At 47.9% G+C, this 21,997-nt stretch overlaps 2 protein-coding genes across 2 annotated transcripts; both read right to left on the bottom strand.

Annotated features, from left to right (window-relative positions):
- Window positions 1-5,198: 5,198 nt before the first annotated feature.
- On the bottom strand, window positions 5,199-6,146 carry LOC142827846 (olfactory receptor 52E4-like). Its single transcript, XM_075923963.1, has one exon. The coding sequence runs from the start codon at window positions 6,144-6,146 to the stop codon at window positions 5,199-5,201; it is 948 nt and encodes a 315-aa protein (XP_075780078.1).
- A 13,520-nt stretch (window positions 6,147-19,666) lies between these two features.
- LOC142827849 (olfactory receptor 52R1-like) lies at window positions 19,667-20,614 on the bottom strand. The gene has a single exon (XM_075923969.1). It carries the CDS (start codon window positions 20,612-20,614, stop codon window positions 19,667-19,669), a length of 948 nt encoding a protein of 315 aa, XP_075780084.1.
- Between the last annotated feature and the right edge of the window lie 1,383 nt (window positions 20,615-21,997).

Consider the following 21,997-nt stretch of genomic DNA (forward strand, 5'->3'; position numbering starts at 1 on the left):
TAGTAAACAGTTTCATGTTGGAAAGAGTTTGTTCTGTTCACACAATGAAATGTAACATTTTCATTATTCGGATTAATGTTTCATGAACGGCTGGTCTTTCTAATATGAATTCCATAATTCTTGGAACTCTGCTCAATAATGTGTCGTGGTCTGGGAAACTTTAATAGACACTAACAGGAAGAAAAAATGAGTCGGGGCGCTTTTTTACTCATCTGTGCTCTTTAAGGAGTTGAAAGTCAGGCCGTTGGGAGTCTCCCATTCTCCTGCTTGCTCAAACTGTGAAAGTGCGTGTGTGTGTGTAGGGGGGGAGGAACAGCCTTTGCCAAGACCTTTCTAATGTTACGTCTATGTTCTCTAGAGCTCCCAGTTCACTAAGATGTTGTGGTCTGGGAAATTTTAACAGGCACAAGTTGTAATAAATAAGTGGGCCCTTGTTACCCATTTCTGTTCCTTAATGCAGTGAACGTCAAGCCAGCAATTCTGTGCCGTAGGCAATCCCCCATTCACCTGGTTCCTCAAAATTTCAGAGTGGAAAAAAAAATCCCAAACCTTTGCCAAGACCTGTGCTAGAGGGAACCATCCCAGTGAAAACAGCCCTCAGTGAAAAGCCCTGGGGGTGATAGCTACCAACTGCACAGAACCTCCTGCTCAGTCATAGCCGTGGCCAAAAGCAGGACAATCGTAGGATGCCAAAGGACTGGGATGACAAGGATGTTGTTTTGGACTTGTGCTCATGTAACCCACACATCTAGAGCGCTTCACTCACCAATGCAGTGGTACCTAGACCACAGAAACAGCTAAGATCGAGAGACCTCTACAGCACGGGCTGGGAGCCTGCTGGCTTTTAGGTCAGAGGGTAAAGCCAATAATCAGCTTCAGAGGTCCCAAGTTCAAATCCACCAGCTGGTGGTTACATGCAGGTGGCATCTCGAAAGGGCACAGCTGATATAAACGGGGCTTCTGGGAAAGGCTACTGGTACAGGAGGAGGCTGCCCTTTGTGGATAGACTGAAATGTCAGGACTGTTTAATTTAGGGAGGAGATAAATATGGGAGTGATGATAGAGGAGAGGATGATAATAGAGGAAAACTTCTCAACCAGTGATATCTATAGACATGAAGTGCTTTAAACATTTTGGGTGCATCTAGACTGGCATGATTTTGCGCAGATACTTTCAACGGATAAGTTTTTCTGTTAAAGGTATTTGCGCAAGAGCGCATCTATACTGGCAGGTGCCTTTGCACAAAAGATTTGCTTTTGCGCAAAAGCATCCGTGCCAGTGTAGACGCTTCCTTGCGCAAGAAAGCTCCGATGGCCATTTTAGCTGTCGGGCTTTCTTGCGCAAGAAATTAACTTGGCTGTCTACACTGGCCCTCTTGTGCAAGAATACAAGTAAGCCTGATTTCATCCTTGAATCAGAGCACACATTTGGCTGATCTAGGGAACCAACAGACTTTGGTTTCTCTTATTTTATTGACTAGGGGACACGTTCCAATTAAAACATAAATTATACATTATTAGTGGGGTGTACATTACATGGGCTAAATGCCATTGTGAATAGATCATTTTCAGTGCACAGGGCTGTATCTACTGGTGTTCTCCTGAGATCCTTTCTAGGATTGAAACTAATTTTTTCATCAAAGATCTGAGAGCAAATCATTGCAGATACAAGACTGGCAGGGTGATTACAAGCAGGATAGCCCAACTATGGGATGGTTTCCCTCTGCTCCCATTGAATGCTCTGTTCCCTTGAGACTTTCATCCTCCTTAAGAGCACTGGGGCTCTCAGACTGGAGGTGGGACAGTACTACAGTGTCCCGGAAAGTCTCATCAACATAGCTCTCTACCTCCCTTAGCTCCTCCAGTTCAGCCACCCTGGCCTCAAAAGCCTGAACTCGGTCTCCGAGGGTCAGGAGCTCCTTGCAATGGGTGCACACATACGCCACCCACCCACAGGGCAGGTAATCATACATGTTACACTCGACGCAATAAACAGGATAGCCCCCACTCTGCTGCTGGGCTTCTGTCTCCATTTTTCTAATGAATAAGTTTAAGTAAAACTGGTAAAAATTAAGTAAAAATTAATGGGTAGCAGGTTTAAAACTAATAAAAGAAAGTTTTTCTTCACACAGCATGTAGTCAACCTGTGGAACTCCTTGCCAGAGGAGGCTGTAAAGGCTAGGAATATGGTAGAGTTTAAAGAGAAGCTGGATAATTTCATGGAGGTTAGGTCCATAAAAGGCTATTAGCCAGGGGATAAAATGGTGTCCCTGGCCTCTGTTTGTCAGAGGCTGGAGAGGGATGGCAGGAGACAAATAGCTTGATGATTGTCTTTGGTCCACCCTCTCCGGGGCACCTGGTGCTGGCCACTGTCAGTAGACAGGATACTGGGCTAGATGGACCTTTGGTCTGACCCAGTACAGCCGTTCTTATGTTCTTATGAGGCGCAGGCAGCCCATGAAAACAAAATGTATTTATACCTCCAGAGGCACAGTTATCCTCACACCAGAGGGAATGCAGGCCCATCCCACAGACGGGGGCACTGGGTTCTGGAAGGCACAAGATTGTAATTCAGGTAAGGGGAGCAATAAATGACAAATAGGGGAGGCTAAATAGCAAAGAATACAAATGGGAAGTTGTCAGCACTGTATTTAGTGCTCACCAGGACAGCAGGTTTTCTCCCAACATCCCCTCCCTGGGAGGTGTCATGTTGGTGAAACAAACCCAGTTTTGGACAGCGCTGAGTACTAAGGTGCAGAGAAATGGGAAACGATCCAGGAGCAAATGTGAAAGATGCTCCAAGGGGTGAAACTCAAGTCAGCTGAGCCAGTGACAGGAACTGGGAGAGTTTAGTTCGGTAAGGAGGAGACTGAGAGCATGACAGGGGGTTTTACACCCTTCAGCAGGTGGCATGAGAAAACTGGAGGGAAGCGGGTGTCTCTTGCTGCAGAGGGCAGGGCAAGAGGCATCGGGAGCAAACTGCAGCACGGCAGAGTCAGCTTAAATTTCCGGGAAAACTTCCTCCCGGTGAGAACAGCGAGATCATGGAACAGACGCCCCTGGGGCCATGGAAGATCCATCACTGGAAGTTTCAAAAGGAGGGTGGAGAGCCAGGTGCTTTGCTCTGGCACCTCCTGGCTTTCCAAGAGATTCAAGTCAGGAAACAGCCACCCTGTTAGCAGCCAGAGCCCTGAGATGTGAGGGGAGGAGGTGACAGTGTCTGGGCATCAACACACAGCTGGCCCCGAAGGCTTTATTCAATTCTTTCTCCAAGCAGAGTTTTCCCTCAGTGGAGTCTGAGCAATCCATGGGCCACAGCCTCAGAGTTTTGCTTTGTCCATCTGCTACCCCCTTCCCTCCTGCCGGATCCCCTGGGCCACAGAAATGCACCAGCACAGAGCTGGGGGGATCAGCCACGGGGCAGATACAGGAGAAAGGATGGATCGGGCCCTGGGAGGCTTAGGGTCTGGACAGTGCAAAGGAGAATGAGAAACCTACTGCCTCTCCCAGCACACCCACAATGCACCAGGGGATCGAGGAGGAGAGCTCCCCAGCAGCGAATGGTACCTGTCAGTCCTGGGCGGGAAGCGTCTTCCCTGGGAATCTCTCAGGAAGCCGTGTCCCTCGTCTCTCTCACTGCACCCTCTGCAGCAACATCCCAAGCTAAGAGCTGACACTGGGACTGCACCATTTATAAGGTAGGTCTGTGCCGTCCCAGTGGGCATCGCTCAGCACCTGCGGAGAAGTGACATGTGGGTGTGAACAGGCTGGAGGCTGGAGACTCTCAGGGCAGTGACTGTGTTCCAAGCCTGATTCTGGGCGCTTTACCCAGGCTTGGCAGTAAACAGCAATTAAGGGACATTCCCAGCGGGAGATGAGACGATTCCGAGTCTCTGCTGCGTCACAAGGGAATGGGCTGCTCTGTGTGTCTGTGCACATTTTTAAATTATAGTTGATTAGTTAAAAAAATAAAAGCTAGGGAAATGCCTGGGTCACCATGGACCTCGGAGGGCTGGGCAGACCGTACGGAGACAGATCTGCAGACACACGGCTGAGCGGAGACACAAACACTTTCCACAGGCACTCAAGGCTATTCCTAAGGGATCTGAAATCAGTAGTTCTCGTTTATCATCACACTGTGCAGCACCTTTCATTGGCGTCTCTTCAAAACAGCTGGCAAAATAAAGTCAAGATGAGCATACATTCGTTATAAGTTATAGCCATTGATAAACTGAGGCAAAGAGTGATTGTCTTGGTTAAGGTCACACAGAGAATGACAAACCAACCTCAGGAGTCCTGACTCTCCTCTCTCTCTCAGTAATTGAACGTCTGGCGGGAGAGAGATGGGCGCATGGTCGGGCAGGGCCTGCCCGTGGTGCAGGTCTGACAGGATTCCCGGGTGCTACCTACAATGTGGTCACCACGGAGCCCTCTGGCCTGTGCTGGCAGCCTGGCCTGGGAACGTCCCTCCCCTCTGTCGGACGGGCCATTGGCGTTCCCACAGACAGCCGCTGCCTCAGCCTGCGCTGGGTCCTGTCTGACAGACACATTCAGACAAAAGGGCTCAGAAATGAGGCCCTGGATCGGGGCCCTTCCACCGTCCCTCTCCCCACCCCCCGATGGGCCAGGCGTGTGATCACTTCCCTCCGGCAGGGCTGTCCCACAGGTGCCTCTCAGTAGCGTTGCCAGGTGTCTGGTATTCACCCGGACAGTCCAGTATTTTCGCCTCCTGTCCGGTAATAAAATGTAGAAAATATCGGACACCTCGTAACCCTATGACACACTCAGCAACTGGGTGCAGCCCCCAACCCTTTGCTCTCGGACCCCAGAGAAGCTGTATTCTGGCTCAATCAAGAAAACAAAATGGCCACCAGCAAAAAGCCTAAAGACCTGAGCAAGGGGAAGCCATGCCGTCCCTGGGTCTTAGTGCTCAACCTTTCCCCTCTTGCTATCCCTGTTCTTGCACACACTTAAAGCTGTTTTAATGCTGTTTTATTTTTTATTTTTACCCAGCTCTATGGTTCTATGATTCTATGAATAAGTCACACACAGGCCGATTCCCTAATTTGTTACAATGAGAAGGAAATATCAGGAAAGGAGTGAATTGCTCTCTGACTAGCCAGTAAGTCATTTAGGGAAGAGGGCCCAGCACACTGTCATGGAGCTCTGCCTGAGAGCCAGAGAAGCAGGAGAAAACATTTATTTCCCTTTCAGAGTAAAAAGCCCGAGCAGCCTGTCCCGGATCTGTTTGGTCCTCACTCCGTAGATGATGGGGTTGAGCATGGGGGGCACCAGGAGGTAAATGTTGGCAAGGAGAATGTGGAGATGCAGGGGCATTTTGAGGCCGAACCGGGTCATGAGAGAGGAGAAGAGATTTGGAGTGTAAAATGTTAAGATGACACAGAGGTGGGAGATGCAGGTCCCAAAAGTCTTGAGCCGGGCGTCCTTTGTGGGGAGGCGGAAGATGGCTCTGAGGATCTGGGTGTAGGAAATGACAATAAAAATCACATACAAACCACAGAAACAGAATAGCAAAAAGAGGCCGTAGTAACTACTGATGTGGATGTCAGAGCAGGCCAGCTTCACCACAGGCATGTGCTCACAGTGTGTGTAGGGGATGATGTTGGTTCTACAATATGGCCACTGCCTCGCCAGGATGGGAAAGGGCAGTACAAGTATGGCACCTTGCAGCACCGCAGCCAGGCAGATCTTGGCCACCACGGGGTTATTCAGGATGGTGGAATGTCTCAGGGGATGGCAGATGGCCACGTAGCGATCCAAAGCCATGGCCACCAATATCCCAGACTCAATCGCCGAGAAGGAATGAACAAAATACAACTGGGTGAGGCAGGCACTGAAATCGATCTCTTTGGAATTGAACCAGAAATTGCTCAGTATTGTGGGTAGTGTAGACGTGGACAGGACCAAGTCTGTGATGGCCAGCATGCAGAGGAAATAGTACATGGGCTCATGGAGGCTTGGCTCCATCTTCACGATGAACAGGATGGTGAAGTTCCCCAAGATGGTTATGATGTACATGATGAAGAAGGGGATTGAGATCCAGGCATGAGCGGCCTCCAGGCCAGGAATGCCTTGCAGGATGAAGGTGGAGGGGTTGGTAAAGTAAGTTGTGTTGTAATCTGACATGGAGTGACGGAGAACGTATCCAACACTAAGGCAGAAGGCTGTCTACTGTATGTACCTTACGATCCCCTTTATGTGGCCAGGATCAATGGAGGAACAATGGTCACAGTACAAATGCCTGAAAGAGAGAGAACATTAGTATATGGCACAGTATGCATTGATGGAGACTATTTTTATGGTGAAGCAGATCGGTTGCTCTTCACACACTGAAACACCCCCCCCCCCCAACATTTTCTTTATTCAGAGAAATGAAATATGAACAAAATACCCTAGCAGTGGCAATACCGTATTTTACGGTGCTCCCTGTGTCAGTCATGTCTACATCTCTTGCTGTGGTAAATCCTAAAAGAGAACAGCAGGAAGCACACCTCAGGGAGAACACCAGGGTCTCACTGCTATCAGCACCATGGAAACCCCAGTTCATTCCCAGCAATGGCGGAAGGAAAGCTCATGTTTGGATGCCAGAGGAATGGGATGGACAATCACCCCGTCAGACATGTGCTCAGTTATGTTGACCTCATCTCTGTGGAGGATACAGCAGACAGAAAGGGGTGTTTCAAGACAAACCATGCAAATGTGGGAAGCAGCTCTGTATGGACTGTTTGAACAGTAGGTGAAGAAAGAAGAAGGGGAAGATGATGGAGGAAAGGAAAGGAAAGAATAGAACTGATTGCATTCCAGTGGGCAAAGAAAGAAAAGTTTCCAACCCGTAATATCCATACATCAGCACAACTAAATGGGGGAAAATGTTAGACGGAAAAATGAGAATGGAAACTTGTTAATGTTACAGAAAAAGTAAACAATCTCAAGACATGGTTTAGTTCTTTGTTATACAGTGGCACCTTTGGGTTGGGAGCAACAGAAACTATGTCTAGACTGCAGGCTTCTTTCAGAAGAAGCTTTTCCAGAAGAGATCTTCTGGAAAAACTTCTTCAGAAAGAGCACGTCTATACTGCCAAAGGAGACTGAAAAAGTGATCTCCTTTTTTGAAAGATAGCATCCACACTGAATGGACAGTAACTCGCATGTAAACTGTGATTTCTATGGATGGAGTAGCCACCAGAGAAACTGAGCATTTTCCTTATTTCTCTACTTTCGAAAGAACTCCTTCTTCCCCAGCCACACATGTCATTTCCTAAAAGAGCTCTTTCGCAAAAAAAGCTTCTTTCTCCTAGAATGAGGATTACCAATGTCAGAAAAAACCCTTTGTTCTTTCTGAAGAATGCAATTGCAGTGTGGACGTAATTGAAGTTTTTCAGAACAATGGCTGTTTTTCTGGAAAAGTCTCTGTGGTGTAGACATACCCAGAGTTTCAAAGTGTACAATCAATCACACATCTCATTCAGAACCAAAAGTGCTCCTTTGGGCATCATCAGAGCCAAAAACAAACAATAAAAAAGGCAAATATGGGGCAAGTTTCTTTTAAACATAAAATACTAAAAGTAAAGGCAAAGTTTGACCAAAGAAATCTTAGGGGAAAATGGAAAACCTGGGTATGGGATTAATTCAAAAATAAGTCTTAGGAAGGAAAAATCACTTGCACACTGTCATAATCAGGAGTGCTGACCAGCACCTGGTGATTGAGGAATTAACTCTGTCCCTAGCCGGGTATCTGGTCAACCAATAATAATGCTGGTAGGAATTTCAAACTGGGACTTGAATCTTTATCTTTTCCTTTTTTGTCTGAAAAGCAGAGTGCTTTTTTCCAAGACTGAAGGAGATGGGAAGACCATCTCTCCCCAAGAATAGACTTCTTATGGTGTGTATGTAGGGCAAAGTTTAGTAGTTTTCCTGGTTTGGGAATTTGGAACTAATGTCTGAGCTGGTGAAGTGTTTCGTCTTTCTTTGAAATTAAGTTTTAACCAAGGGGTTCCCTGAGAATCATTATCTGTTGGTGGTGCTTCCCATCTAGCCACTTTACTATGCTTGTCAAGTATCAGAGGGGTAGCCGTGTTTGTCTGAATCTGCAAAAGCGATGAGGAGTCCTGTGGCACCTTATAGACTAACTGAAGTGTAGGAGCATAAGATTTCGTAGATTTGTTTTGATAATAAGTTTCTTTAATTTTTTTTAAATTTAATTAACGGATACTGATTGATTGTTGTGTCCTGGAAGGTCTGTCTGTGGGTCTCCTGTTTTTCCTAAATCCAAGCAAAACGGAGTTTGGGGCAGGGGAGAGTTTTACCTCAGGGAGGAGGTTTCACAAGTGATCTCTTCCTTGGTTTTAGTAGGGTGGTGGCAGCAGATTTCCCAAAATCTGGGTATTAGGATTTGGGGGGAAGTTTTTGTACCAAAGCCCGTAGACACAAGATTTTGGGGTGCTCTTGGGATCAATTCTAGGTTTGATGCTCTTCAATATTCACATCAAAGGTCTGGAAGCAACGAGAGAATCACAGCACATAAAACACTGGCAGGATGATAACAAGGAGGAGACCCAGGTAGCCACATGGCTTCTGTTGGACTCATGCAAACAAAATGTATTTGTACAGCCAAATGGAAAGTTATCTCCTCACCACAGGGAATGCAGGACCAATCCACAGATGGGGGCACTGGGTTCTGGAAGGCAGATTTTGTAATTCAGGTGAGGGGAGCAATAGATGACAAGCAGTGGAGGCAAAAGAGCAATTCATACAAATAGGAAATGATGACAATGAATGAACGTGAATGAATGAACGTGAAAACAGCTTGGGAATTTCTGTGTTTGGCAGAGCAAAAAGTCACAGAAAGTGACTATCGAGGATATTCAGAAGGATTTCCAGTGCAGTGCTGTGGCCCAAAGGGGCAGCTTTGGTCCTTAGATGCAAAAACAAGGCAGTGGGGACTTGGGTCCCAGGCTGGATTTCTGCCCTGGGCCTTGGTGAAACTGTCTGTTGAAAATTGTTGAAACATTGGAACGCATGCACAAAACAGCCACAAAACTGACTGGCAGCTGGAAAAAACGCTGGAGAGCGAGAGACTTAAGGTGCTTCATTGATTCACTTTATATAGTAGTAACCGGCTCTGTCACCTAGCGGGGAAAGGCAGAGCAAGGCTGTCAAAGCTGAAGCCAGACAAATTGCAGTAAAAAATAAGGTCTAAATATTTAGCACGGAGGGCGATTAACCACAGGGGTAACTGCGGAGGGAAAGGTGGGGTTCTACAGCTCCCAGTCTCTGCAGATGCAGCCTGGCTGCTTTGCTGAGTGAGGAGCTGGAGGGCTGTCTGCACTTGAAATGCTACAGCGGGGCTGCCTGAGTACATCAGCGTGTACCGCTCACCCGCACGGCAGGTGTTCTCCCATCACAGGTACATCCCCTCCCCTGAGATGGTAGCTAGGTCAATTAATTCAGCAATTGGCCTCCGGCTGTATACAGGCGGGTTAGGCTAATGGAGAGTCATTGCTCAGTGATATGAGGTGTCCTTGCTTTTTGAAGAGTAGTTGCAATGTTAGAGGTGCAGCAGGCTAGCGTCACTAGGTGTTAGTGCGGCTGTACCAGTTGCGGTGCTGAGCCCTGTTTTGGACACTGCTGGGTAGGAAGGTGCAGAGAGACTGGAAAGGAGCCAGAGGTGAATGAGAAAGGGGCAGAACTCGAGCCGCCTGTGCCAGCGACGGGAACCGGGCGAGTTTAGTTGGGTAAAGAGGAGACTGAGGGCACATGACAGGGGGTTTCACACCCTTGAGCAGGTGGCACGAGGGAGGAAAGCTGGTGTCTCTTGCTGCAGAGGGCAGGGCAAGAGGAGCAAACTGCAGCATGGCAGAGTCAGATTAAACCTTGGGGAAAACTTCCTCCCAGTGAGAACAGAGAGATCATGGAACAGACGCCCCTGGGGGCCAGGAAAGCTCCTTCGCTGGAAGTTTCAAAAAGAGGGTGAAGAGTCATCTGTGTGGCTCAAATGTAACAGCCTGTGTTATACTTGGGTTCCCACTGGCTGATCTTATTGTGCTTTCTCACATGTATATTTCCTGTCTCCCACAATAGGCAAAAAAGGAAAAATTCAATTACATGGAAAATGTGACTATATAAAGCTTACATGTTTTTTAAAAAAACCTAATTTGTCCTGTGGAACTCCAAGCCATAGTATTAATTGGTGCACAGAGTTTAGCTAAATGGGGTTCCCAAATGGATTGGCCATTGTAGCTGCTGCCAGTAGCAACACATTGAGTGCAGATTATCTGGCACTTTCAATTAGAAGGTCTCATTTCAGATGCTAATGGGTTTGACAGTTGTTAAGCATTTAGACTGACATTTCCCCCAGGGATGCCTGCTGCTGAGTGAATTGGTGTTGGAAAGTTTCAGATTTGAGCTTTCAGCCAAGTTCTCTAAAAAGACAGGAGAGCAGAGGCCAGGCCCACCTTGAAAATTTTTTAAAACTTTCACAGTGAGGAGTTCTGGTACCTCCTGGCTTCCCAAGAGATCCAAGTCAGGAAACAGCCACCCTGTTAGCAGCCAGAGCCCTGAGATGTGAGGGGAGGAGGTGACAGTGTCTGGGCATCAACACACAGCTGGCCCCAAGGGCTTTGTTCAATTTTTCCTCCAAGCGGAGTTTTCCCGCCCTGGAGTCTGAGCAATCCATGGGCCACAGCCTCAGTGATTTGCTTTGCCCATCTGCTACTCCCTTCCCTCCTGCCGGATCCCCTGGGCCACAGAAATGCACCAGCACAGAGCTGGGGGGATCAGCCACGGGGCAAATACAGGAGAAAGGATGGATCGGGCCCCGGGAGGTTTAGGGTCTGGACAGTGCAAAGGAGAATGAGAAACCTACTGCCTCTCCCAGCACACCCACGATGCCCCAGGGGATCGAGGAGGAGAGCTCCCCAGCAGCGAATGATACCTGTCAGTCCTGGGCGGGAAGTGTCTTCCCTGGGAATCTCTCAGGAAGCCGTGTCCCTCGTCTCTCTCACCACACCCTCTGCAGCAACATCCCAAGCTAAGAGCTGACACTGGGACTGCACCATTTATAAGGTAGGTCTGTGCCGTCCCAGTGGGCATCACACAGCACCTGCGGAGAAGTGACGTGTGGGTGTGAACAGGCTGGAGGCTGGAGACTCTCAGGGCAGTGACTCTGTTCCAAGCCTGATTCTGGGCGCTTTAGCCAGGCTTGGCAGTAAACAGCAATTAAGGGACATTCCCAGCGGGAGATGAGACGATTCCGAGTCTCTGCTGCGTCACAAGGGAATGGGCTGCTCTGTGTGTCTGTGCACATTTTTAAATTATAGTTGATTAGTTAAAAAAATAAAAGCTAGGGAAATGCCTGGGTCACCATGGACCTCGGAGGGCTGGGCAGACCGTACGGAGACAGATCTGCAGACACACGGCTGAGCAGAGACACAAACACTTTCCACAGGCACTCAAGGCTATTCCTAAGGGATCTGAAATCAGTAGTTCTCGTTTATCATCACACTGTGCAGCACCTTTCATTGGCGTCTCTTCAAAACAGCTGGCAAAATAAAGTCAAGATGAACATACATTCGTTATAAGTTATAGCCATAGATAAACTGAGGCAAAGAGTGATTGTCTTGGTTAAGGTCACAGAGAGAATGACAAACCGACCTCAGGAGTCCTGACTCTGCTCTCTCTTGGTAACTGAACGTCTGGCGGGAGAGAGATGGACGCGTGGTCGGGCAGGGCTTGCCCGTGGTGCAGGTCTGACAGGATTCCCGGGTGCTACCTGCGATGTGCTCACCACGGAGCCCTCTGGCCTGTGCTGGCAGCCTGGCCTGGGAACGTCCCTCCCCTCTGTCAGACGGGCCATTGGCGTTTCCACAGACAGACGCTGCCTCAGCCTGCGCTGGGTCCTGCCTGACAGACACATTCAGACAAAAGGACTCAGAAATGAGGCCCTGGATCGGGGCCCTTCCACCGTCCCACTCCCCACCCCCCGAGGGGCCAGGCATGTGATCACTTCCCTCCGGCAGGGCTGTCCCACAGGTGCCTCTCAGTAGCGTTGCCAGGTGTCTGGTATTCACCCGGACAGTCCAGTATTTTCGCCTCCTGTCCGGTAATAAAATTTAGAAGATATCGGACACCTCGTAACCCTACGACACACTCAGCAACTGGGCGCAGCCCCCAACCCTTTGCTCTCGGACCCCAGGGAAGCTGCAGTCTGGCTCAATCAAGAAAACAAAATGGCCACCAGCAAAAAGCCTAAAGACCTGAGCAAGGGGAAGCCATGCCGTCCCTGGGTCTTAGTGCTCAGCCTTTCCCCTCTTGCTATCCCTGTTCTTGCACACACTTAAAGCTGTTTTAATGCTGTTTTATTTTTTATTTTTATTTGCTTAACTGTATGGGTCCCTTTTTTTGCTCAACAAATTTGTTCTCCTCCCCTTTTTTTCCCCCCTCGACAGAATTTTTTTCTCTGTTTTTTTTTTTTTTTTTGAGTGGGGGTCTTGGTATTTTTGCTTAAACCATCTGACAACCCTACCTCTCGGAGTCAGAGCCAGGGGCTGGGGGCCTGGCTGCATAGAAGCCGCATCAGCCATTTTGTCCTGGGCAACCTCTGTTGAGTGACCAGTGAGGTGACATTGCAGCTCCCCCGCCATCCCCCGATTTCCTTCCCTGCCCCCTCAGACACAAAGCCCTGTACTACGGGGATGTCTTGGGCCTGTGCTGAGCTGGGAGGAGTCATGGCAGCCGGACACAGCCCAGCAGCAGAGTCCAGCTGGGGCAGAGCTGCAGCCACAGAGCCGAAGGGCCAGAGAAGCTGCCCAGGAGCCGGAGGAAGCACAGCAGGGAGAAAAGCAGGGGTGGAGCAGCCTGGAGCTGGGTGGAGCAGGGGGAGACTGGGAGGGGATTGTAACCCCACCTGGGGAGGGGCTGCCACTGGGGAGAAGGGTCCTGCCACCCACAGCAGGTGTCTGACCTGCAGCGTCCCTGAAGCAGTCAGGCCCTGAGGGAGAGTCCAGGGACCTACCAGGAGCAGACTGTGACCTGCCCTGACACCCCAGAGACGCTGTGTGTGAGTCCCCATGGCACAGAGCAGAGTGAGGTGTCTTCTAGCCACTTTTCCTTATTCTTTCTCTTTTTTAAATTGGTTGATCTTTAATAAATTGTTTTTGCTTGAACTGAATGTAATGATCACTGGGTCTGGGAACTGTCCAGTGAGAAGAGAGCATCCCAAGGTGGGACACCAGCCCCTGCCATAGGTGATGGCCACAAGGTTAGGGGTTGAGCTCCCAGGAATCCTGGGCCCAGACATGCTGGAGTTAGGAGGGCTCTGCCCCACAGGAGACTGGAAGGGGATCCTTGAGGTCGGGGAGGCCTCTGGGTAAGGGAAGTGGGGGCAGGGACTCCGACCCTGTCCCTCACCCATTTTACTGGGGTTGTGTACGAACCAGGAAAGTTCCCCACAATAGCGGGACCCTTCCCCCACTTACATAAGGGTGGCAAGGAATTCTTCCCCTTGGTAAGTGGGGAATCCAGCCCAAACATACACTCAAGTTCAGCCAGATTAGCATCATCTTCCCCTCGCCCACTTCCTCCCCGGCTCTTGGGAGGTACCTGGATCCCTAGGAGGTCCTCTGCTTCCACTGGGCTGAATGCCAGAGGCAGTCCCAGTGAGAACTCACTGCCAAGTTGTCTAGGCCCCATTATTTTGTACACATATTCGGGATGATGTTTTCTGATGTGCGTTGCTTTGCGTTCATCAGTATTGGGTTTCATCTGTCGCTTTGTTGTGAGGTCCTTTTGAAACTCTTCACTCTGCTTTGGACTAAACTTTCTGGAGCAGTACGGTATCATTTTAAAATGTGTCCACCTCAGTGTGAACCCCTTTCTAGAGTTCATTTATGAATAGGTTGATACTTTCTAGACTGAAGTGCCTTTGGTGAGGGACCTTGTCAAAGGCTTTCTGGAAATCTAAGAAAACTAGACCCACTGGATCCCCTTGTCCAAATATTTGTTGACAGTCTCCCCTCGAGAATGTTAGTAGATTGGTCTGGTATAATTTCCTTTTTCAAAAACCATGTTGACTCTTTCCCTAACAAAGTATGTTCATTTTTGTGTCTGACAATTCACTTCTTTAGTATGATTCGTACTAGACTGAAGAGCTTTTGGTGAAGGGCTTTATCAAAGGCTTTCTGGAAATCTAAGAAAACTATATCCACTGGACCCCCTCATCCAAATATTTGTTCACTGCCTTCCCCCAAGAATTTTAGTAGATTGGTCTGACATATTGACTCTTTCCCTAACAAAGTATGTTCATTTTTGTGTCTGAAAATTCATTTCTTTAGTATAATTTCAATCAGTGTGACTGTTCTTGATGTTAGACGTACTAGCCAGTAATTGCCAGGATCACCTGTACAGCCCTTTTTAAACATGGTCATCACATTGGTTGTCCTCCAGTCGTACAGCAGAGAAGCTGATTCAGAGGACAGGTTATAAACCACAGTTAGAAATTCTGCAGTTTCCATCTCACTTTAAGTGGTGGGCACACGAGTCCTTACTGCAAAGGACAGAATGCTGCCCGCATTCTTCACCAAGTATTGTGAACTAGATTGTCCCTGCCCCTCTGCATAAGTCGGAGGCCACTCCAGCTCACTACATAGCTGGGAGTCACTCACAGTTAGAGAACAGGCAGGCAGCCCAAAACCTGTGACTACGGGCAGCCGTCTGAGCAAAGCATTAGCCAGTGAGGGTCTCTAGCCTGCAAGAAGAGAAAAAGTCTCTGAGTATGAGCCCTTTGTCAGGAATGAGCAGCGGTCAGTTATGAGCCCCAGAACTCCAGTCGGGGCAGGCAGTAAATTCTGTATGGCTGAGGTTGACTGGAGCTAGTTGTGGAACTATTTGACCATGTGTTTGTTGGCTGCAAGTGTGACCCTTTGACTGTGTGTCTGTTTGAAAAGTGTGAATTGGGGGGCTTTGTTCCAGATAGGCCTTGAGTGTTGAATAGAGGGAAGGCTTTGAGCTGGTCCAACTGCTTTGAGCCAGCAGCCTTATAAAAACAAACAAACAAACAAAAACCCACAGCCAGTTGTCAACTGCCGGGCAAAACGAGGGAGTTTGCCTGGACATTGTGCCTCGGAGATGAGGGAGTTCACACTGAGTTTCTGTGCCTTTCACATTTCCGTGAGCAGTAAATACAACATCTGAAGAGGATCGTACAAGGACGACAATATGGATAGTGAGCAATCAGCTGTTGTGACGTACACAAGACATGCAATGTTTTCATTTTTTCTCAGGGGATAGAAGTGAATTTACCTGTAGAAAGTGCAAGTTGGTCTCCATATTATAGAAGAGACATTAAAAGGACAAAAGGTCCAATTTCTACCATGTCTTGCACCAATTTCTACCATGTTGAGCTAGAATTTAGATGGCGATGGAGTGTCTGCTGAGGCTGATCAAGTCACGGGACGGCTTCCTCTTACTACTTCTCCATCTGGGCACCAATGATACTGTCAAGAATGGCCCATAGGAAGTCACTGCAGACTCTGTAGTTCTGGGAAGAAGGATAAATGAGTGTGAGGGACAAGTCATGTCCATATCCATCCTCTCTGTTGAAGGAAATGGCCCACTAAATATCAACAAATTGTGAAGGTAAATGTGTGAGAGAGGGCTGTTAGAGAAGAAAGAGGCAATCCAGGAGCAGATGGGATAAACTAATTTTTTTATTGCAGATAATTGTTTCCCTACGGCTTGTAACATAATGTTTTTAGTGAGCTCTAATTTGTCACTAGTTATATTTCTTATTTATTTTAGTATGTTAATGTATATGTTTATTATTACTTTTTGAAATGTTTAGTTAGTAATGTTACTATTTATGCAATGAATATTAATAGGCTGGTCATTAATATTATTATACCTGCCCCTAGTTATTATTTATAAATGTTTAATTAAATTCACATTTAAAAATATTATAAACTTTTTAAAGTTTGCAGGTTACAGTGATAACAAAGAATGTGACCCTGAAAATATTTTTATAGAGCAAGTGAGATGACAAAACAGAGAAGACACTGTTCAGTGCAACCATCTTTGCAGGCTTCAAGATCAGAGGGAAAAAGCTTATTTATACATCAGAATGGATGATACCTGCCTTGGTCTGACCCTTTATTTATCCTTCCAGACTTCACAAACAAAGGCAGAAAACATGCTCAAAGGACATTACTGCACGAGCCCCAGGCATTGGAAAAACAAATGCCCGAACTGACTGCCCCTGCAGTGGTCAACCCCCAATTTTCAGAATTTTCCGGGCTTTCAAAACCCATTGGCTGTGTCTACATTGGCACCCTTTTCCGGAAAAGGGATGCTAATGAGACCAGTTGGAATTGCAAATTCCGCGGGGATTTAAATGTTCCCCGTGGCATTTGCATGAACATGGCTACCGCTTTTTTCCGGCTTGGGGCTTTGCCAGAGAAAAGCGCCAGTCTAGACGGGATCTTTCGGAAAATAAAGCCTTTTCTGGAAGATCCCTTATTCCTACTTAAAATCAGGAATAAGGGATCTTCCGGAAAAGGCTTTATTTTCCGAAAGATCCCGTCTAGACTGGCGCTTTTCTCTGGCAAAGCCCCAAGCCGGAAAAAAGCGGTAACCATGTTCATGCAAATGCCATGGGGAAAATTTAAATCCCTGCGGAATTTGCGATTCCGACTGGTCTCATTAGCATCCCTTTTCCGGAAAAGGGTGCCAATGCAGACACAGCCATTGTGTTTTCCAAGCCCATCCAACCCTGTTGCGCCAGGTCAGTCTTGTTAGGCCAGTTTTAGGGAGTGTAACATCATCTCTGCCCCGCTTGTATCCTTAGATCAAACTGGTCCTTATGTTTCTTGTCTTATAAATGTCTCCAAGGTTAAATGTTTAGTAGAAACAGGCACCAGCCGCTCCACTTTGCAGGCACAAGAATTTCCTAATATTCCAAAGTCTTCTGAATCCATTAATGCAGTGGGTATCTATAACCAAGTTGTTCCCCATCCAGTTTCCCAATCCCTCTGCCTTACCATTGGGTTCCATATCCGATCAACAAGCCTTCCTTTTAAGCCCTTCCTCTCCTTTTAATCTGTTAGGACAGGACTTGCTTTGTAAATTGAGCTGTACTATGTACTGTAATCTGGATAGGGTCTTCCTCAAAGTACACCAAGAGAATGAGCTGTTTGCCTGGCAGCTCTTACTGAGGCTTCTGAGGACTCTGCCCCATCTGCTTTGCCTTCTGATCAGCAGCAGAAACTCTTGGCATTAGTAATGCCTTGCCTGTGGTCTCTGCATTCCAACGAGGTCGGCCTCATTCAGTCAGCCCTTCCTGTTAGGATTACGTTGATCCCCACTAAGCCTTTGCCTAGAGTTCCTCAGTATCTGCTTCGACCTGAAGCTGAGCAAGGGATTCAGCCGGTAGTCACCTCCCTCTTACAGCAAGGTATCATTGTTCCAGCCAAGGCTATGTCTACACTGGTGGGTTTTTGCACCAGAAATATGCAAATGAGGCTAAGCGTGGAATATCGCCGAGCCTCATTTGCATACCTAGTGAGCTGCCATTTTTGCAGAAGAGGCTCTTTTTCCAGAAGGAGCGTCTACACTGCCCCTTCTTGCGCAAGAAAACCCCTCTTGCGCAATGCCGTTATTCCTGAAAATAATTGGTGTAGCAGCATTGCGCAAGAGGGTTTTCTTGTGCAAGAAGGGGCAGTGTAGACAGCTCCTTCTGGCGCAAGAGCCTCTCCTGCAAAAATGGCGGTTCATTAGGTATGCAAATGAGGCTCGGCGATATTCCACGCTTAGCCTCATTTGCATATTTCTGGTGCAAAAACCCACCAGAGTAGACATAGCCCAAGAGTCCCTGCAAAACCCCCATTCTTCTTGTTGGAAGTCAGGAGAAACGGATGAGTGGAGATTTCTGCAAGACCTGAGAGCTATTAATGCCGCTATTCTCCCTTCTTTTCCTGTTGTCCCTAACCCTGTTACTATTTCGTCTTGTATCCCACCCACAGTTACTTATTTCACCGTCATTGATCTTTGCTCTGCATTCTTTTCTATTCCCATCCACCCTGATAGTCGATTTCTTTTTGCCTTTCCTTATCAAAGCTTGCAGTATACTTGGACCAGGATCCCACAAGGTTACACTGAAAGCCCTTCTCTTTTTTCATAAATCCTCAAAAGGGACTTGGAGGATATCCAGTTCCCTGATGGGTCGACCTTGGTCCAATCTATTGATGACCTGCGTCTTCGTTCTCCTTCTCGAAAAGCGGGTAAAAAAGACTCTCTCATCCTGCTAACTTCTTTGGCGCAGAAAGGCCATAAAGCCTGCAAGGCCAAATTACAACTCTGCCAGCCCCGTGTTCACTATGTAGGACATGACATTTCGGCTCAGGAGGGGAATCTTTCTTCCAAAAGGGTTGAAGCAATCCTTAAGATTCCCAGGCCTCCCACAGTACCTCAAATGCTCCCCATCTTGGGCATGACTGGCTACTGTAGGCAATGGATTTTGGGGTATGCATCTATTGTAAAGCCACTACAGCTGCTGGCTCGTCCAGATATCCCTGAACCCTTGTCATGGACCTCTGAGGCCAAAAGAGCTTTCACTGCTGTTAAGGGGGCCCTGGCTCAGGCTCCCGCCTTGGGTCTCCCTGATCACAGCAAGCCTTTCACTCTCTTTTGTCACAAGCAGGAAGGAATCGCTCAAGGGCTGCTTACTCAGACTCATGGGGATAAGCAGCGTCCAGTTGCCTATTTCAGCTCTCCGCTTGACCCTGTAGCAATAGGCCTGCCTCCTTGTTTGCGTGCTGTCGCTGCTGCTGCCCTTCTAGTTCAAAACTCTTCTTCGATCATCTTGGGGTCTCCCCTTGCTGTAGCTGTTCTCCACTTGCTTGCTACTCTTCTATTATGCACTAAAACTCAGCATTTATCCCCTGCAAGGCCCTTTATTCGGCTCTGGTGAGGCCACATCTAGAGTATTGTGTCCAGTTCTGGGCCCCCCACTACACAAAAGGATGTGGATGCATTGGAGCGGGTCCCGCGGAAGGCAACAAAAATTATTAGGGGGCTGGAGCACATGGCTTATGAGGAGAGGCTGAGGGATTTGGGTCTATTTAGTCTGCAAAAGCGAAGAGTGAGGAGGGATTTGATAGCAGCCTTCAATTTCCTGAAGGGAGGTTCCAGAGAGAATGGAGAGAGGCTGTTCTCAGTGGTGGCAGGTGGCAGAACAAGGAGCAATGGTCTCAAGTTGCAGTGCAGGAGGTCTAGGTTGGATATTAGGAAAAACTATTTCACTGGGAGGGTGGGGAAGCACTGGGATGGGTTCCCTAGGGAAGTAGTGGAGTCTCCATCTCTAGAGATTTTTAAGTCTCAGCTTGACAAAGCCCTGGCCGGGTTGATTTAGTTGGGATTGGTTCTGCCTCGGGCAGGGGGCGGACATGATGACCTTCTGAGGTCTCTTCCAGCTCTATGGTTCTATGATTCTATGAATAAGTCACACACAGGCCGATTCCCTAATTTGTTACAATGAGAAGGAAATATCAGGAAAGGAGTGAATTGCTCTCTGACTAGCCAGTAAGTCATTTAGGGAAGAGGGCCCAGCACATTGTCATGGAGCTCTGCCTGAGAGCCAGAGAAGCAGGAGAAAACATTTATTTCCCTTTCAGAGTAAAAAGCCTGAGCAGCCTGTCCCGGATCTGTTTGGTCCTCACTCCGTAGATGATGGGGTTGAGCATGGGGGGCACCAGGAGGTAAATGTTGGCAAAGAGAATGTGGAGATGCAGGGGCATTTTGAGGCCAAACCGGGTCATGAGAGAGGAGAAGAGATTTGGAGTGTAAAATGTTAAGATGACACAGAGGTGGGAGATGCAGGTCCCAAAAGTCTTGAGCCGGGCGTCCTTTGTGGGGAGGCGGAAGATGGCTCTGAGGATCTGGGTGTAGGAAATGACAATAAAAATCACATACAGACCACAGAAACAGAATAGCACAAAGAGGCCGTAGTAACTACTGATGTGGATGTCAGAGCAGGCCAGCTTCACCACAGGCATGTGCTCACAGTGCGTGTAGGGGATGATGTTGGTTCTACAATATGGCCACTGCCTCGCCAGGATGGGAAAGGGCAGTACAAGTATGGCACCTTGCAGCACCGCAGCCAGGCAGATCTTGGCCACCACGGGGTTATTCAGGATGGTGGAATGTCTCAGGGGATGGCAGATGGCCACGTAGCGATCCAAAGCCATGGCCATCAATATCCCAGACTCAATCGCCGAGAAGGAATGAACAAAATACAACTGGGTGAGGCAGGCACTGAAATCGATCTCTTTGGAATTGAACCAGAAATTGCTCAGTATTGTGGGTAGTGTAGACGTGGACAGGACCAAGTCTGTGATGGCCAGCATGCAGAGGAAATAGTACATGGGCTCATGGAGGCTTGGCTCCATCTTCACGATGAACAGGATGGTGAAGTTCCCCAAGATGGTTACAATGTACATGATGCAGAAGGGGATGGAGATCCATGCATGAGCGGCTTCCAGGCCAGGAATGCCTTGCAGGATGAAGGTGGAGGGGTTGGTAAAATAGGTTGTGTTGTAATCTGACATGGAGTGACGGAGAACGTGTCCAACACTGAGGCAGAAGGCTGTCTACTGTATGTACCTTACGATCCCCTCTATGTGGCCAGGATCAATGGAGAAACAATGGTCACAGTACAAATGCCTGAAAGAGAGAGAACGTTAGTATATGGCACAGTATGCACTGATGGAGACTATTTTCATGGTGAAGCAGATCGGTTGCTCTTCACACACTGACACTCCCCCCCCCCCCAACATTTTCTTTATTCAGAGAAATGAAATATGAACAAAATACCCTAGCAGTGGCAATACCGTATTTTATGGTGCTCTCTGTGTCAGTCATGTCTACATCTCTTGCTGTGGTTAATCCTAAAAAAGAACAGCAGGAAACACACCTCAGGGAGAACACCAGGTTCTCACTGCTATCAGCACCATGGAAACCCCAGTTCATTCCCAGCACTGGCAGAAGGAAAGCTCATGTTTGGATGCCAGAGGAATGGGATGGACAATCACCCCGTCAGACATGTGCTCAGTTGTGTTGACCTCATCTCTGTGGAGGATACAGCAGATAGAAAGGGGTGTTTCATGACAAACCATGAAAATGTGAGAAGCTGCTGTCTATGGACTGTTTGAACAGTAGGTGAAGAAAGAAGAAGGGGAAGATGATGGAGGAAAGAAAAGGAAAGAATAGAACTGATTGCATTCCAGTGGGCAAAGAAAGAAGAGTTTCCAACCCGTAATATCCATATATCAGCACAATTAAATGGGGGGATATGTTAGCTGGAAAAATGAGAATGGAAATTGGATGTTCTTTAGCATGCGTATAGTAGGCACGTAAATAGCCATAGTTCAACAGTCCAAAAAGTGCTTAAAAGAACATACGGGTTTTACTGTGCCAGGAAAACGGGTGTGCCTGGAATGGGACTGCTGCTCATAAACAGGGCTTGACAATCTATGTAATCTACTCACCCGTGGCAAGTAGATTACATCCCGGAAGAGCCAGATTCAGGCAATCTGCGCATGCTCAGAACGATCTGTGCCTGTGCAGCACACCAGACAGCGTGGCTGGCGAGCCCTGCTCATAAATCCAAACAGAAGCAATCACCAAATCTACTAGTCATGCAAACTGACAGAACTCAGTGAATGTTGAACACGGCTGAACCAAGTTGAGCCAGAATCATAGAACCATGGAACAGTGGAACTGGAAGGGACCTCGAGAGGTCATCAAGTCCAGTCCCCTACCCTCATGGAAGGACCATGCACTGAGTAGATCCGGGCTCCTCAACACACAGTCTGGTTTGAGTTTACGCAGGGCTCAACACACGGCTCATGGGTGGGAGCCAAATCAAAAAAGGAGTCGGTATAATTGTCTTCTGTTGAGATGCGTTTTAGTAGTTAAATTCCTGGCCTGTC

This window comes from Pelodiscus sinensis, chromosome 1 (genome assembly GCF_049634645.1).
Source record: "Pelodiscus sinensis isolate JC-2024 chromosome 1, ASM4963464v1, whole genome shotgun sequence".
Classification (NCBI taxonomy): Eukaryota; Metazoa; Chordata; order Testudines; family Trionychidae; genus Pelodiscus; species Pelodiscus sinensis.

Bases quoted from the DNA above. Each gene is read 5' to 3' on its own strand.
- LOC142827849 (XM_075923969.1), bottom strand. From the start codon at position 20,614: ATGTCAGATTACAACACAACCTATTTTACCAACCCCTCCACCTTCATC.
- LOC142827846 (XM_075923963.1), bottom strand. From the start codon at position 6,146: ATGTCAGATTACAACACAACTTACTTTACCAACCCCTCCACCTTCATC.